Raw genomic sequence first — 16642 nt, forward strand, 5'->3', positions numbered from 1 at the left:
ACAGCTTGTCGCAAACTTCCTCTGTGCCGCAATTGAGCTGTTATCGCTTGCATAGTAAACCTTTACAAGCGATATACAATCAGGCACCGTGACATTTTCAGTTTCAAATGGTCAATAACAAGTTGCATTCGAAAGCGCATGCTAATTTCTATCGTGTCCAGCGGCCAACCACGAAATTTGAACTTAACACCGTTCAGAAGTTATGACGGTTTTATTTCATATAGTTCAATAACTGTCATCATTGCTTTTAATAAACTTAATATGTGATAAAATACTGAATTAAGAGTCAGTAAATAAAGTTACCACGAACATGGTAACAGAGTGGAAGAATAACAGAGGGAAAAGTAGAAACTGAAAGTCAATTTACCTGGACAGGTTCAATTGGAAAAAGGAAAGGTTAATACGAAACTAAAAAGCGTAATATGATCTTATTATATTTCAACATAAGAATAATAAATTGAAAACAGTTATGCTACTAACAGAAGGGAAAGGTAGCAAAACGCCCTTACATTATCAAAGCTTCATTTTCTTCGATTGCAGCAAAATTATGACAATTTTTAAAATGACCAATTTATCTAAAAATTGACCATCCATGAAGCCCATTTTGGTCAATTCAAATAATTTAATACAATAATTATGGTAATAGAGTGGAAAATATCTTTAACAAGATGAAAATGTTTAGTTTTTACTCAAATGTAATTTTTAAAACTCTACATTAATTAATCTGTGGCGTATATTACATATATTAAAATTTTCACATCTATATATAGAAAATAATGCATTCTATATATATTTTATTTTATATTTTATGACCATCGCTAAGCAGTCGACCCAATTTTTAGGCTTACGACTACTAATGATCAACTCCATAGCCTTGTAATTTTGAACCCAATCCAGAAGACAAGAGAACTCCTGTATCAAGTATTGGGAGAAATTTGCCTTTGTGGAGGACTTTTTGAGGGAACTAACCCGCATTTGCGTTGCATGGAGAGGAAGATCATGAGAACCTCCCACGGTAAGTCTGATTGCAAGGGGACTCTAGCTCCTGATACGTCTACCACTGGGGATATTTCATGTCAGCACTATGATCGGCGCAAATCGGATGCGGAATTCGTATCGACCAGACGTCACCGGGATCGAACCCCGGTTCACCTCATTGGAAGGCGAACGCTCTATCCCTTGAGCCATCGCGGCGTCGCATACTACATATAGTAACAACACATAGCAAATTAATTTGAATGCTTAAAAATATTGTTTGGAATTTTATTTCGGAAATTAAAATTACTTAAAGACATGGCACATCAAAAATTCCGAGTCCCCCCCCCCCTTTAGCTCTAGAAAGACTGAAATTTAGTATACACCTAAATTGCCCAAAAGCAGCCAAAATGACTGCATTGTAAAAGAATAAATAACGTGTAAAGAGATTTGTTTAAAATTAATTTTTAGTATTTTTTATATTATTTGCAGTTATATAACAAGTTATTAGTAAATATTAACAATATATAAAATTATATATTGTACAAAATTCTAAGTAATTGAGTCATTATATACATCATTCTTTTTATAATTGAAATTAACTGAAGTGAAAATAACTTTCTTAGGCAATCTAGTGTTAAATGACCAGTTTACATTGTTACTGAGCTTATATCTTCGCGTACCAGGTACTGAAAAATAAGATAATTTTTTTTCTCCCCAGACAAGCCTGTTGCATAGTAACCATGGGAAAATATCTGATTCCTGCAAGGAAAAGCAAAGAGTTTTATCTAACTCTTTAGCTACTTATCAACGGTGGGATCTTTCATAAAAAAATTTCTAATAAGTTTATTCTTTGGTGAAAGTAGCACAGTATTTCACTATTATTACTTCGCTGCTATTTGAAAACAAAGCTCTTATCCAACAGCTGAACTTCTGCGGTGAGAAAGGTAGCTTAAATCATTCTCAGAGTTATTATCTATACAATTACATATTCAAGAAACTATAAGTTTAAATTCCTGTTTTACTTCCTTTCTCATTATGTCTGCTGAAAGTATTGTGTCAACAAACTTAGTGGCTCAGCATTACAGAGGTGAGTTTATATTATCGAACCTTCATAGTCTGAAAAGTCACTCTTTACGAACAACGCCATTTTGTCCAATGCCGAATATCAATCTCGAATTTTGTTTCGAAATAAGTTATATGCATTATAATATAAATTCCGATGTCACGGTACGCGGAGATGAATTTATATTACTCAAACTGAAATTGCTAACTTTGTGCGCATCTGATCTACCGAAAACCATGAAATTAAAACTGAATGTTGATCTAATCTTTATAGATCGTTCCCTTTTACACAGATACAAATTATTACCAGCTTTGACAACTGATGAAATGAAGTCGGTCGTTTTTGATGATGTATTAACTTCCTACTATACTAAAAGAGAAAACATGGGTAAATTAGTAAACAAGCATTCCTTTATAATACAATGTGAAATGGAATTTTTTAACCACATCCATTCTCCTCCATCTTACTACAAAGAACTAAGCTTTTCCAACCATTTGAAACACTTTGCTGCGAACTTCAAATCTCTTCAGAAGTTTGGTGAATTGAGTGATATCAGCATTAATATTGGTGAGAAGTCGCTTCCTGTCCACAAAGCTGTCCTGGCTGGGCATTCTCCTGTTTTCAGGAACATGTTAAGTCATGATTTCAAAGAATCCTTGACAAATACCATAACAATCGCCGATTCTACTTACGAAGTATTCGAATGCTTTCTTCAATACCTGTACAGTGGTGAAATCGAAGATAAATCTTGGCCCACTGCAAGGGAACTTTATTCTTTAGCTGATAAATACGACGTTTTAAGTTTGAAACAACTTACCGCGGAAATAATTAGTTCTCAAATATCTCTTGAAAATGTCTGTGACATTCTAAATCTTGCCTTCGATTATGATGATGACAAAATAAGGAGAGAAGCGGTAGGTTTTGCTGCAATTCACTTGAGAAAACTTTTGCCAACAAAACAATGGAAAGAGCTGATTGCAAAACATCCACTTGCAGGATATGAAGCTGCTATTAGCTACGTTCTTTGATGGATTTATATTGAAAGGCTTATTTTTTCTTTCAAATCTTGGATAAAAGAATAAATATATATTGTAAGTAATGGAATTTGTCATTTTTTTCTTGTTCTTTTCTTAAAGTATAATTATTAAAACTTGAAGTGGATATAAACCAATTGAAAAGTTTTAATTAGTTGTCAAACTATATTCGATATTTAAATTAAAATGAATAAAATTCATAGTTAAAGGGAATAAAATTTATAATTAAAATTTTCAATACATCAAAATCATTAATTGTTTTTACAAAAAAAATTCGAATTAAATTAAGTGGTTTAAATTCCATTTAAACACTCAAATCAAAATTCAAAATTATTTCATTATTATATAAATTGTATGGAATTTGAATTATACATATTTCTTTTAAATAAAAAATAGGTTTTATTTTATGAAATAAACAGTTTGGAGCTAGAATAATACTTTTTTTTTGAAAATTAAAAAATGCTTGAGTGAGTTATATATTAATTTTTATTCTGACATAAATTGTATAAAATTTTAATTATTTTTATGATTAAAAATACTTACATTTATATACCTATCTAATCCAATATAAGGAAATAAATCGACGGAATCTGTATTGTAAAATTTCAAAATTAAGAATAAGAAATTTACAGTAATTTCTGTTTTTATATAAGAAAATAAAATGTAATAGGAACTTGAAATATATATATTTTTTACATTGAATAATACCATAAACAATTTCTCTGTTTTTCAAATTGCTAATAATGTATAATTTTGTTTAAGCATAATGAAAAATAAGAATAACCATCAATGCCATGCATACTTCTTCATTTAAAAAGTATTTTGTTTTCTTTTTGACATATCTTGATATTAAACTAATATTCAAATAAGTTTGACAAATCAGTACAATACACAAAATAGAGCTTGGCAAACGTATTTTATAAAAATAATCTTACTTCAAAGGTATTTTTTCTATTGATTGAATGTTTTTTACTCTGAATCTTGTATTCTTTACAACTACGTCTAGAATATTATGTTATTTCGGACTTCTAACAAATGATGTTAGTTTATAAAGTAAGTTTTAAAAATATATACAATATAGCTCTTTGGAAAAAGTGTCATTTTACTTACGTAAAATTTAATTATTTAAAAGCTTACAAAAATAGCCTGTATTGCAAGAACAAAATAATAATAAATCATGAATTAAAACTATTTTAAAATAATTACTCCTGTATTAATTTCATAGATTTGATTTTTCTCTGTATTGTAGTTCATCTTTTATAAAAATCCTGTTTCACAATTTTTCAAGTGTTATTTCTAGTTTAAATAAACTTTACTTTTTCATTAATCGTTTTGCAAAAGTCATACCTTAACAATATGATAAAATCACGTTCTCACTTTTAACACAAACAAAACGCTTTTTACCATTGGTTCTGTTTCAAATTAACTGGAGCTTGTTTCGCTAATTTTTACATAGTCATCTCTGTAAATTTTGCTGCCCGGCAGTGAACTGATCGTAAAGACCCGGTTCCCAGTAGAACACCGAAGTCAAACATCACTGGTATCAGTCAGTAAGTGGGTGGGTGACCACTTCAATCAGACTGCGTAGGTATCGAGGGTGTTCGGTATCGATCCTCGTTAAACTATTTCACCGTAAAGTGCTCAACTTCACGCTCAGGTCATCGGGCCACCAAAGCAGGGGAGTCATCTCTTCTGCAAAGGATCAAAATTGCGATGGCATGTCTTCGGATCATCCTCAAGGATGTTTCCCATACCGTCGCCAATAGCCCATTGTGAAGCTCCACTGCGACTTAAATAATGCACCTACCTACAGTTTGTCTATGCTAAGGACTCCCTCCTCAAAGTCTGAGGCCATCTGCTGTTATGGAAACAAGAATAGAATTTATGTTGCAGTTATAGTTATATTTAGAATGTATGCATGTATAGTTAGTTATATGTTGTAAAGTTATGCAGCAGAAAATTAATTTCGTATATTACCATTAATTTCAGTATTTTGAACAAAATTATTTGCAAGAAAATTAATAATTTAGAAAGAAAAGCAATAACGTTAATGTCTTTGTAAATTTCCTGAAATGACCACATTAAAAAGATTTAATTGCAGTGCATCCTATTGTAGGATATGAAGTGGTTATTAATTTTGTTACGAAATGCATCAATTATTTTTTTTTATATAATAAGTTACATGTCTTTTTGTATAGTGATTAACTTGAAAACTTAAATTATCAAGAAATACTTTTAAAAATTTCTAAAAGATAGATGATTACTTTGTATGCTAAATATCTCAGAATAATTTTTTTCAAATTTGATTGTTTTGTTAAAAGAAATGACTTCATAATTGTATATTCAATATTCTTATCTTCGACTGATTTTTAAGTACAATGTTCGAAGCTTTAATTTGTGTAATTGTATTTGTATATACAATGTTTAAATTAATAAATTTTTTTGAAAATTTGAAAATAATGGTTTGAAAATTTTAGTTTATGAAAAGTTTTCTAAAATGTTTATTTACTAAATTAGTTCACTTTTTTTTAGCTGTGCTTTACAATTATAGTTCAAGAAAAGAAATATTGTATTTTTTTATAATACGCTTCGTAAAGGATGTTAATAATTATTTGTAATGCTACTAGTAATATTTCAGGTACGATATCAAATTATCATAAATTACAAATATTGCGTATTACTATTGCTAAATATGCATTTTAGTTTTTATTGATATAAACAAATTATAATAATAACAAAAAATAAAAAAATTTTATTAGTGCTTTTTTTATTCGTTTTATAAACGGCGTTGAACATCCGATTCAATTATGAATTTATAATTATCAATGTTCAACTCACTACCTTGCAAATAAGAACCCGACCCAGAAGACAAGGGAACTTTTCGATCAAGCATTTGAATAAACTAGCCTTGGAGGAGAACTTTTTGATGTAACAAACTCGCATTTCCGTTACATGGAGAGGAAAATAATTAAAGCCTCGAATAAAGTAAGGTCGACTGCAGGAGGATACTAACAAAGAGCCTTCGATAATCATTCGCCCTCTTCCCAAATGCTGCAAAATTGAAAATTTGTTGAATAAAATTGTGTTTCAGAAAAGTATTGATGAATGATTTTTTCCTTCGGACAAAAAAAAAATATTTAACTCAATCCTCAAAATTACGTGAAAAAAAAATTTTTTTTTTAAACAAATCAGTATATTTTATTCAATTACAGTAATCTTCGGTAGATGCGCCGCATGACCAATTAGAATTGGGTCCAAATAATATAAACCGGAAACAAACTACTGTAAAATTGTTTTTTGTGGTACAAAATACTAAACATAAAAAAATTGTTAAGATTTGCATTTGGCAAAGACTTGGCGAATACTTTTGATATTTGGCTAATAATTTGAAATTCTTAGAGCAGGCTTTGTTAACCTAGGATCCGTCTACCACTGAGGATAATTTTACGTCAAAACTGTAATTCTTGCTAGCCGGGAGCAGAGTTCTTATCGACCAGTCACCGTTTGGACTTGAACCTGGGTCACCTCATTGAGAGGCAAACGCCCCATCCCTTAAGCCAACGCGGTTCGGATTAGCGTGTTTAGCAAACACACCGGTTTGGTATGTTCACTAAATTATTATCTTGCTCTTACACATAAGTCTAGTAGAGTAGTGGTGATCTTACGACCCGCGGATCAGAAATTGAACCACCGATTGATTTTTATGAAACTATTTTTATTAACTTATTTTCTTAACATAAGAAATCATTTAAAAGTTTAAGTATGAACATTTCATGAAAAATTTATGAAAAGAAAAAGTATTTCTATTGTGAGGTCACATTCTCCGGTAGTTCAAGGTACCATACCAATGACATCCATTTTTGACGTCGCCATTTATTTTTTGCACTTGGTTAAATTGTATAGAAACAAAAAAGATAAGTAATAATTTTTTTGAGGATTTTAAAAGTGAAAGCGAGAAAAGAAAGGTTCAATTGCCAAGTTTCTCTGTTAATAAATTCCAAAATATTGCTCAAATATTTAGCCCTCTTAAGTCACAAGAAGCTCCCACTAGTGATTCATGAGCTAGTATTTATAAAAGTAATGAACTAAGTTTGATCTATTTTCAAAAACGTCGACGGTCTATCAATACTGCAACATTCTTTGTTATTTAAACAATTATGATTGATCAAAATAATGAAGTAACTTCCTTATTGTTGGCTATTGTTATTTAGTAAAAAATGTATTAAGACAAAAATGTATTATTAGTGCGTTCAAAAAGAAAATTGAAAAACGTAATAACGAAATCCAACATTTTTTATTTAAAATGTATTAAATAAATGCATAAGTCTCGAAAATGAATAAAAATAACTTGCTAATTAATATTTTTATTCATTTTGCAAAATAATTGCATTTCGAAAGTGGTGTCACTGAGTCTGTTGTGAGAATTTCTCAGAAAAAAGTAACGATTCGACATTTCCGTGACAAATACTTGTACTTTTTCCCTAAAAAAGTAACGAAAGTACAAGTAAAAGTACGTACTTTTTACTTGTACCTGCCATATATGGTCATGCCTGTATATTGGTAAATCGTCGCACTTTATTGAAGCTTTGAGCTAGTTTTGAAGCATTAAATATATTGACGGTTTCTTACGAAAACTAATTGTAGTATAGTGTTCGTTCCCCTGAGCTACCAAGGCTCCTAAAACCGATATTTTATTTTATAACCGTCGTTGAACAGCAGACCCCATTTTTGGTTTACGAATACAAATGTAGCCTTGTAATTTTGAACACAATCCAGAAGACAAGGAAACTCCTAGATCAGTACCCCCAAAGATATATATGGAAACATGGAGGACTTTGAGACTCGACAGATTTAATGTGTATCAGTCACCATTTACTATACGGGGAGTCTTCGTCCGACGAGGATCGAACCCACGACTTCTTGGACATGGGCCCAGTGCCCTACCTACCAGGCTATCCCGGGCTTTAACACGGATATTTATTAAAATTGAACGTTAAAATTTCCCAATAAAGCGTTAATTTCTTGAAAAAAAAATTAACTAGGATAAAGGAATTAATTTATATACCATGCCTATAATATATTATTATTTTACATGAAGGTAATCAGGCTAGTGACATTGGTTTCATGTTACGTTTACTAAAATAAATAAATAAGCAACAACATGGTAAATATTAGTTAAAATGATTGATATGAAATGCAATTATGCTTAGATTTCAAAATATATTATGCTCTTCTATTATTAAGAAAATTTAAAATAAAAATAAAATTAATGTTATATGTTATGCAGTGATGCGATAGCGATGCGAATAGATCCACTTTGATTGAAGCGAAGTTACATAAAAAAAAGTAAACCTTACCAAATATATTGGAGGAAAAACAATCTCGAAAAATTAACAGAAAATTGTTTTTTCTGCTTTCTTTTTGTTTCGTTTTTTCGTATTTAAAAAATGAACTTTGTAATTAGCAAACAGTCCTTCACGTATATCTGAAGTAATAAAAAAATTTAAAAGACTTAATAACACTACTTTGCAATAATTATAGAAACTTGCATTTATATGCGATATAATGAATGAATAATATCCCAACCAAGACAAATATTTAGATATCTATATATATATTTCTCTTACACGGCGACAAAAAAAGACTCATTACAACTCCCCGAATAGCAACACTAGAAAATCGACCAATGATTGCCGCTAAAAATGTCACATGCCAAATCTAGCTGAGGTGGCTAAACATATAGCTCTTTTAAAAACGGAAACTGAAATAATCAAAGAGAACTGAAATAACCAACCTCATACTATTAAGCTAGGCAGAAATGAGTAGTCTTTGTTGATAGATATCTATTTTAGTATTTTGTCAAAAGCGCGCTTTTTTTCACACATTTATATATTACGAATTTATTTGACGATTTTTGATTTATATCACGAATTTATTCTAAGACTTATACTTATGTTTTTAACAAAGTTGTGAATCGTTCATGGTTATTATTTTTTAAAAACATAATGTTTTGTTTATGCAGGTTTTTCCATTGCAATTCACTTATTTCAATTTTTAATAGACTTAATTATAGCCAAAATTTTAACCTTTTTAAAGAGATATCAGTTTTAGAAATTTTATCTTAAGATTTTATACTATAGCACATTTCTAAAGAGGTTTATCATTTATTTGAATTCAAATTTATTTTAATGACTCAGTATTTACTAAAAAGATACAATTTTTAAAAATAAAAAAAAAGTTGTTATACTGATTTGAATGATTGTTTTGAATTCTTAGAAATTTGTGCATTTGCAATGTACCAAGTTAGAAGAGAGCGAAGCGAGCTTGGTTTGCGAAGCAAACCATATAAGATTGCGAACATTTTCGGGGGTTGGCGAGCGTTAGCGAGAGGGGGGGGGCAGCCCACTAGTATTTAGATATTTTTACTAATTTTATTGATACCTTACAAGCTGTGATACATATCACATAATTTTTACCCTACTTAGGCAACATGGACATCACCTGATCTGGTATCCAACTTTGCCTTTATTCAATTAGTTCCGGTAAAAATATTTGTAGAACACTAGTTGTAAAACAGAAACTTTCTGAACTATGCGTGTAACATTTAAAGGGCTTGATTAAATAAATCGTTTTTAAATGCATTGTTTATTGTTAATTTTATCCATCATGTGTCAAATTTTAAGTGAAAACAAAGAAATTTATTGGCTCTTTTTTACTAGCGAGAAAATGAGATGAAAGACGAGTCGAGAACAACTTGGTACTGTCTCTCCTATTGTGCTATCTGTCCTCTTCTACTTGACGAAGGTCCCGCAGTGGACTGATCGTTAAGACACGGTTCCTAGCAGATCACCGAAGTCAAGCATCACTGGCTGCGGTCAGTGTGCGGGTGGGTGACCACTTGGATCAGTCTGCGTAGGGACCGAGGGTGTGCGGTATTGGTCCTCGTTAAACTGTGCTACCGTAAAGTGCTCGACTTCTTGCGCAGGTCGTCGGGCTACCGAAGCGGGGGTGTCATCCCCTCCGCAGAGGATCAAAATTGTGATGGCATGTCTTCGGATCATCCTCCGGGATGTTTCCCAGACCGTCGCCAATAGCCCATTGTGCAGCTCTAGTGCGACGTAAATTAACAACAACAACAACAATCTACTTGACGAAAGTTTATAAGCCTATTTTGAGCACACAAGCCTGAAAATTTATGTAATTGCAATTTCCAATTCCGAGTCGAGAAATGAAATGCACTTAAAATTTGTGATAAAGTAACGTCACAGCGTGACGTCGCAAATAATGTGACGCCACAACGCTGAATACTGTTTCAGTTTTAATTCCATCCATAGAAGTGGTAGCATTACACACAGGCTACTCGCTATTAACCTTGACGAGCTATCTGCTGTTCTGTAAGATAACTTCATCACCGGGTGAATCAGCATTTATAATTACCTTTGTCTTAAAAAATACAGTTACTCTTCTTTTGAAATTTCGCTATATGTGTATCAATTTGTTCGTAAGTTGTTTCGTTCAAATATTGGTATCAAAACTTTTATACCAATATGGCTAAGAATGAATACGAAGGTGAATGGACAATATCTACACTTGCTCATCCTATTGATTTCATGACTATTGTGACACCAACTTTTGTGCCATTCTCTGGTAAAAATCTAAAATTTCGTTTCGAAGCATCGTATCAAGAAGTAAACTTGACGTATTTATTCAAACTGAAACTCGTAAAACTCTCTAATGTTGGAATCTCACCAACATTAAAAGTGTTGGTTGTCGTGAAATATTTAGATGGATCTATTTTTAAAGAATATCCAAGCACGGTTTTAAATGATGGAATGAATTACGTTTCTTTTAAAGACGTAATTCGAGCTAAGTTTGAAAATAGCTTCCCATCTCAACATTTTCAAAAAATGAGAAATAGAACTTTAATTGCAAAATGCAAAATGACAATTTTGGATCAGGATCAAACATTACGTATCCCAACAGGTAATGAAAGGAAATCATGCAAATGTGTTGATGTTATAAAGAATCTGAAATCAATTTACGAGCAAAGTGTGTTGACTGATTTTGATATCAAAGTAGGCGATAAATCCTTTCCTGTTCACAAAAACATCCTTGCTGCTCATTCTCCTGTTTTTATGAAAATGATGACCAATGATTTCATGGAATCCAAGACCAACAGCTTTACCATTACGGATGCTGTTCCTGAAGTTTTTGAATTGTTTCTCAGATCTTTGTATGGTGGCGAGCTTGAAAACCAGTCATGGGATTCTCTGAAAGAACTTTATTACTTAGTTGATAAATATGATGTTGGATTCTTAAAGGTTGAGTGTACTGATGCAGTAATTTCTTGCCTATCTGTGGACTTAGTGTGTGAAATACTCAAACTGGCCTACAGCTTTTCCAATTCTGACTTAAAAACTGTTGCGATAAATTTTGCGGTCAATCACATCAAAAAAATTGTTCCTAGAGAAGATTGGAAAGAACTCGTTAAAACTCATCCGATGATTGGGTATGATGTCACTGTTAATTTTGTTCCAATATAAAAATTTAATAACTCTCTTGTTATACAACTAAATTGTCATTGCGCGAGGAAGTATGATTTTTTTCATGAATACATTAGATTATTGAATTATTATTATCTATATTGATGTTTTAAAAACTATAGTTTTGGAATTACAGTTAAATTCTTTATTTAGCTTGCATTTAAGATCACTTAAGTTTAAAATCTGAAACTTTGCTTTGAATCACATAAAAGATTAAAAAGAATCCTGTTGTAGTATATGAAGTGGTTATTAAATTTTTTACGAAATGTATCAATAATTTTTTTTCTATGAGTTAAAGGTCTTTTTGTCTATTGATCTTGAAAGTATAGTGATTAACTTGAAACATTAAATTATCATTATGAAATACCTTTTAGAACTTATTTGATTATTTTGTATGCTAAATGTGGTTCAATTTTTTTTTCTAATTTGATTGTTTTGTTAAAAGAAATTACTTTGAAAATGTATGTTAAATATTCTCATGTTTGAATTTCTTTATTAAAGTTTTCCATACATATTTTTAAAATTTCGATTGATTTGTAAATACAATGTTCGAAGCTTTAATTTTGTGTGCTTTTTAAAACTAATTATTTTACGATGACAATTATAAGTTAAAAATTTCAGTAAAAATTTTCTTTGAAAATAATGGTTTTGAAAATTTTATTTTATGAGAGGTCTTTTTAAATGTTTACTAAGTTGATTCAGTTTTATTTTTCAACTGTGCTTTACAATTATCGTTCAAGGAATATCTATTTTGATGTTATCTACATTGATGTTTTAAAAACTATAGTTTTGAAATTGCAGCGAAATTCTTTATTTAGTTTACATTTTAGATCACTTAAGTTTAAAATCTGCAACTTTGTAAATACATTGTTCGAAGTTTTAATTTTGTGTGCTTTTTAAAACTAATTATGTTACGATGACAATTATAAGTTAAAAATTTCAGTAAAAATTTTCTTTGAAAATAATGGTTTTGAAAATTTTATTTTATGAGAGGTCTTTTTAAATGTTTACTAAGTTGATTCAGTTTTATTTTTCAACTGTGCTTTACAATTATCGTTCAAGGAATATCTATTTTGATGTTATCTACATTGATGTTTTAAAAACTATAGTTTTGAAATTGCAGCGAAATTCTTTATTTAGTTTACATTTTAGATCACTTAAGTTTAAAATCTGCAACTTTGTAAATACATTGTTCGAAGTTTTAATTTTGTGTGCTTTTTAAAACTAATTATGTTACGATGACAATTATAAGTTAAAAATTTCAGTAAAAATTTTCTTTGAAAATAATGGTTTTGAAAATTTTATTTTATGAGAGGTCTTTTTAAATGTTTACTAAGTTGATTCAGTTTTATTTTTCAACTGTGCTTTACAATTATCGTTCAAGGAATATCTATTTTGATGTTATCTACATTGATGTTTTAAAAACTATAGTTTTGAAATTGCAGCGAAATTCTTTATTTAGTTTACATTTTAGATCACTTAAGTTTAAAATCTGCAACTTTGTAAATACATTGTTCGAAGTTTTAATTTTGTGTGCTTTTTAAAACTAATTATGTTACGATGACAATTATAAGTTAAAAATTTCAGTAAAAATTTTCTTTGAAAATAATGGTTTTGAAAATTTTATTTTATGAGAGGTCTTTTTAAATGTTTACTAAGTTGATTCAGTTTTATTTTTCAACTGTGCTTTACAATTATCGTTCAAGGAATATCTATTTTGATGTTATCTACATTGATGTTTTAAAAACTATAGTTTTGAAATTGCAGCGAAATTCTTTATTTAGTTTACATTTTAGATCACTTAAGTTTAAAATCTGCAACTTTGTAAATACATTGTTCGAAGTTTTAATTTTGTGTGCTTTTTAAAACTAATTATGTTACGATGACAATTATAAGTTAAAAATTTCAGTAAAAATTTTCTTTGAAAATAATGGTTTTGAAAATTTTATTTTATGAGAGGTCTTTTTAAATGTTTACTAAGTTGATTCAGTTTTATTTTTCAACTGTGCTTTACAATTATCGTTCAAGGAATATCTATTTTGATGTTATCTACATTGATGTTTTAAAAACTATAGTTTTGAAATTGCAGCGAAATTCTTTATTTAGTTTACATTTTAGATCACTTAAGTTTAAAATCTGCAACTTTGTAAATACATTGTTCGAAGTTTTAATTTTGTGTGCTTTTTAAAACTAATTATGTTACGATGACAATTATAAGTTAAAAATTTCAGTAAAAATTTTCTTTGAAAATAATGGTTTTGAAAATTTTATTTTATGAGAGGTCTTTTTAAATGTTTACTAAGTTGATTCAGTTTTATTTTTCAACTGTGCTTTACAATTATCGTTCAAGGAATATCTATTTTGATGTTATCTACATTGATGTTTTAAAAACTATAGTTTTGAAATTGCAGCGAAATTCTTTATTTAGTTTACATTTTAGATCACTTAAGTTTAAAATCTGCAACTTTGTAAATACATTGTTCGAAGTTTTAATTTTGTGTGCTTTTTAAAACTAATTATGTTACGATGACAATTATAAGTTAAAAATTTCAGTAAAAATTTTCTTTGAAAATAATGGTTTTGAAAATTTTATTTTATGAGAGGTCTTTTTAAATGTTTACTAAGTTGATTCAGTTTTATTTTTCAACTGTGCTTTACAATTATCGTTCAAGGAATATCTATTTTGATGTTATCTACATTGATGTTTTAAAAACTATAGTTTTGAAATTGCAGCGAAATTCTTTATTTAGTTTACATTTTAGATCACTTAAGTTTAAAATCTGCAACTTTGTAAATACATTGTTCGAAGTTTTAATTTTGTGTGCTTTTTAAAACTAATTATGTTACGATGACAATTATAAGTTAAAAATTTCAGTAAAAATTTTCTTTGAAAATAATGGTTTTGAAAATTTTATTTTATGAGAGGTCTTTTTAAATGTTTACTAAGTTGATTCAGTTTTATTTTTCAACTGTGCTTTACAATTATCGTTCAAGGAATATCTATTTTGATGTTATCTACATTGATGTTTTAAAAACTATAGTTTTGAAATTGCAGCGTTACGAAATTGCAGCGTTTTGAAATTGCAGCGTAAATATTTGAGTTACTTGTAATGCTACGAGTAACATTTCAGGCACGACATCAAATTATCATAAAATACAAATATTGCGTATTACTATAGTTAAATATGCGTTTTAGTTTGTATTGAAATTCTTTAGTTTCTATTGAAACTCTTATTAAGCTAAACTCTTAATAACAAAAAATATTAATGTTTAATAAAGTAGAACAATTATGTCTAAGAGCAAAATTTAGGGTAATTAGATGATCGTTTCGCTCTAATAACCTCGGCTTTGCAATGTTTTTTTTTTATAAAAATTTTTTTTTTAAGATTTGCATTTGGCGATGACTAGCGAATACTTTTGATATTTGGCTAAATTACTGGCTAATAATTTGAAATCCTTATTTCGGGCCCTACTAACTAGGGGTCGGAAAACCATCCGTCCACCCGTCCTCTGCGATCAAAAATTCCCCGCGGACAACGAATCCGACGTCCGCGCAGAGGGCCATTTTCCCGTTAATGTTCGTGATACATTTTCAGTTTTTTTTATCTTACAAGAGTCTAGCACCCTCTAATCTAGAAATACAGCAACATACTGCGCATGGTGGAATTTATGTTTTCTCTGTCTGGGAGTAGGGGAGAGTGGGGTCAATTGTAACAGGGTACGATTGTAACAGAGCAAAAATTTCGAGTCTCGGGTTCTAGATTTGGTTCCTAGGTGGCGCACAAGGTGTATTTAATAAATCTGCATATACACCCCTGCTGGCAACCAATTTAATGTACTTTTGAAAGAGTTACATCACAAAAGATATTTTCACGCTACGTAAGTACTTTTTTTGGCATTGGAATATTATATTGTAACAAAGTAATTTTGTTTAAACAAATAAAAATTGTTAACCGAATATGTAAGTCGACACCTTAATTAACATTTCAAAAATAAAAGATTAGTTTTGTTAATTAACTAGCATTGTTTTTAACAAATGAAGTTGAAATGGCGTCTTGGGGACGATTGTAACAATGAGTAAAGGGACGATTGTAACAGCTGAAAATGAATAATCTTATGTTTACAAACCATTACTTAACTCTTTAAGAGCCACCAATAGTTTCCTATATCATTTATATTATGTTGCATGTGCATTATTTTATTTGTCACCTTTCACAGCATAAATTAAAATTTTTAACCCATAAAGTTAAAAGTTTAACCCTTTAGGTCTCTGCTCATTATTATTTTTACTCCTAAAATATCACTACTATTTTGATCAATAAAAAAATATATCACAACTATGATAATATGTATAATTAACTATGTTTTAGTTGAATTTATGAACTGTTACAATTGACCCCGTAAGTGGGGACAATTGTAACAAGTGCACGACTGTCAAAAATAGTTAATAACTAATAAAATAACATTTAAACTAAGGTATTTATTTTTTTTTCTAGTAGAGGATAGTCCACTTTACTCGTTTGTCAATTAATACTAATAATAAATTTGATTTTTTGTTAGTTAAAAATAGTTCAGTAAAAAATGTTACAATTGACCCCTCTCTCCCCTACTACAGCAACCCCTTTCAGATTTCTGTGCAGAAACCTCTGTAAATCATTGGCTTGATTATGGAACTGGCAAATTCTTATCAACCAGCTACCGTTTGGATTCGAACCTGGTTCACCTCAATGAGTAGCGAACGCCCTATCCCCGGAACCTCCGCGGCTCGGATTGGCGTGTTTAGCTAACACACCGGTTTGGTATGTTCACTAAATTATTATTTTGCTTTTACACATAAGTCTAGTAGAGTTGTGGAGATCTTGCGACCAGCGGATCAGAAATTGAACCACCGATTGGTTTTTATGAACCTATTTTATTAAATTATATTCTAAACATAAGAAATCATTTAAAAGTTTAAGTATTAACAATTAATGACGAATTTATGAAAAGAAAAATTATTTCTATTGTGAGGTCACATTCTCCGG

The 16642-nt window shown here is 29.9% G+C and overlaps 2 protein-coding genes across 2 annotated transcripts; both read left to right on the forward strand.

The window, feature by feature from the left end:
* Window positions 1–1613: 1613 nt before the first annotated feature.
* LOC107442715 (BTB and MATH domain-containing protein 42) lies at window positions 1614–9881 on the forward strand. Its single transcript, XM_087151649.1, has 2 exons — window positions 1614–3132; window positions 9795–9881. Exon 1 carries the CDS (start codon window positions 2014–2016, stop codon window positions 3067–3069), a length of 1056 nt encoding a protein of 351 aa, XP_087007775.1. The 5' UTR covers window positions 1614–2013; the 3' UTR covers window positions 3070–3132; window positions 9795–9881.
* A 741-nt stretch (window positions 9882–10622) lies between these two features.
* LOC107442716 (TD and POZ domain-containing protein 5) lies at window positions 10623–11618 on the forward strand. The gene has a single exon (XM_043053565.2). It carries the CDS (start codon window positions 10623–10625, stop codon window positions 11616–11618), a length of 996 nt encoding a protein of 331 aa, XP_042909499.2.
* Window positions 11619–16642: the final 5024 nt, after the last annotated feature.

This window comes from Parasteatoda tepidariorum, chromosome 9 (genome assembly GCF_982258835.1).
Source record: "Parasteatoda tepidariorum strain Cologne lab strain chromosome 9, Ptep-v5.0, whole genome shotgun sequence".
Classification (NCBI taxonomy): Eukaryota; Metazoa; Arthropoda; class Arachnida; order Araneae; family Theridiidae; genus Parasteatoda; species Parasteatoda tepidariorum.

Bases quoted from the DNA above. Each gene is read 5' to 3' on its own strand.
- LOC107442715 (XM_087151649.1), top strand. From the start codon at position 2,014: ATGTCTGCTGAAAGTATTGTGTCAACAAACTTAGTGGCTCAGCATTAC.
- LOC107442716 (XM_043053565.2), top strand. From the start codon at position 10,623: ATGGCTAAGAATGAATACGAAGGTGAATGGACAATATCTACACTTGCT.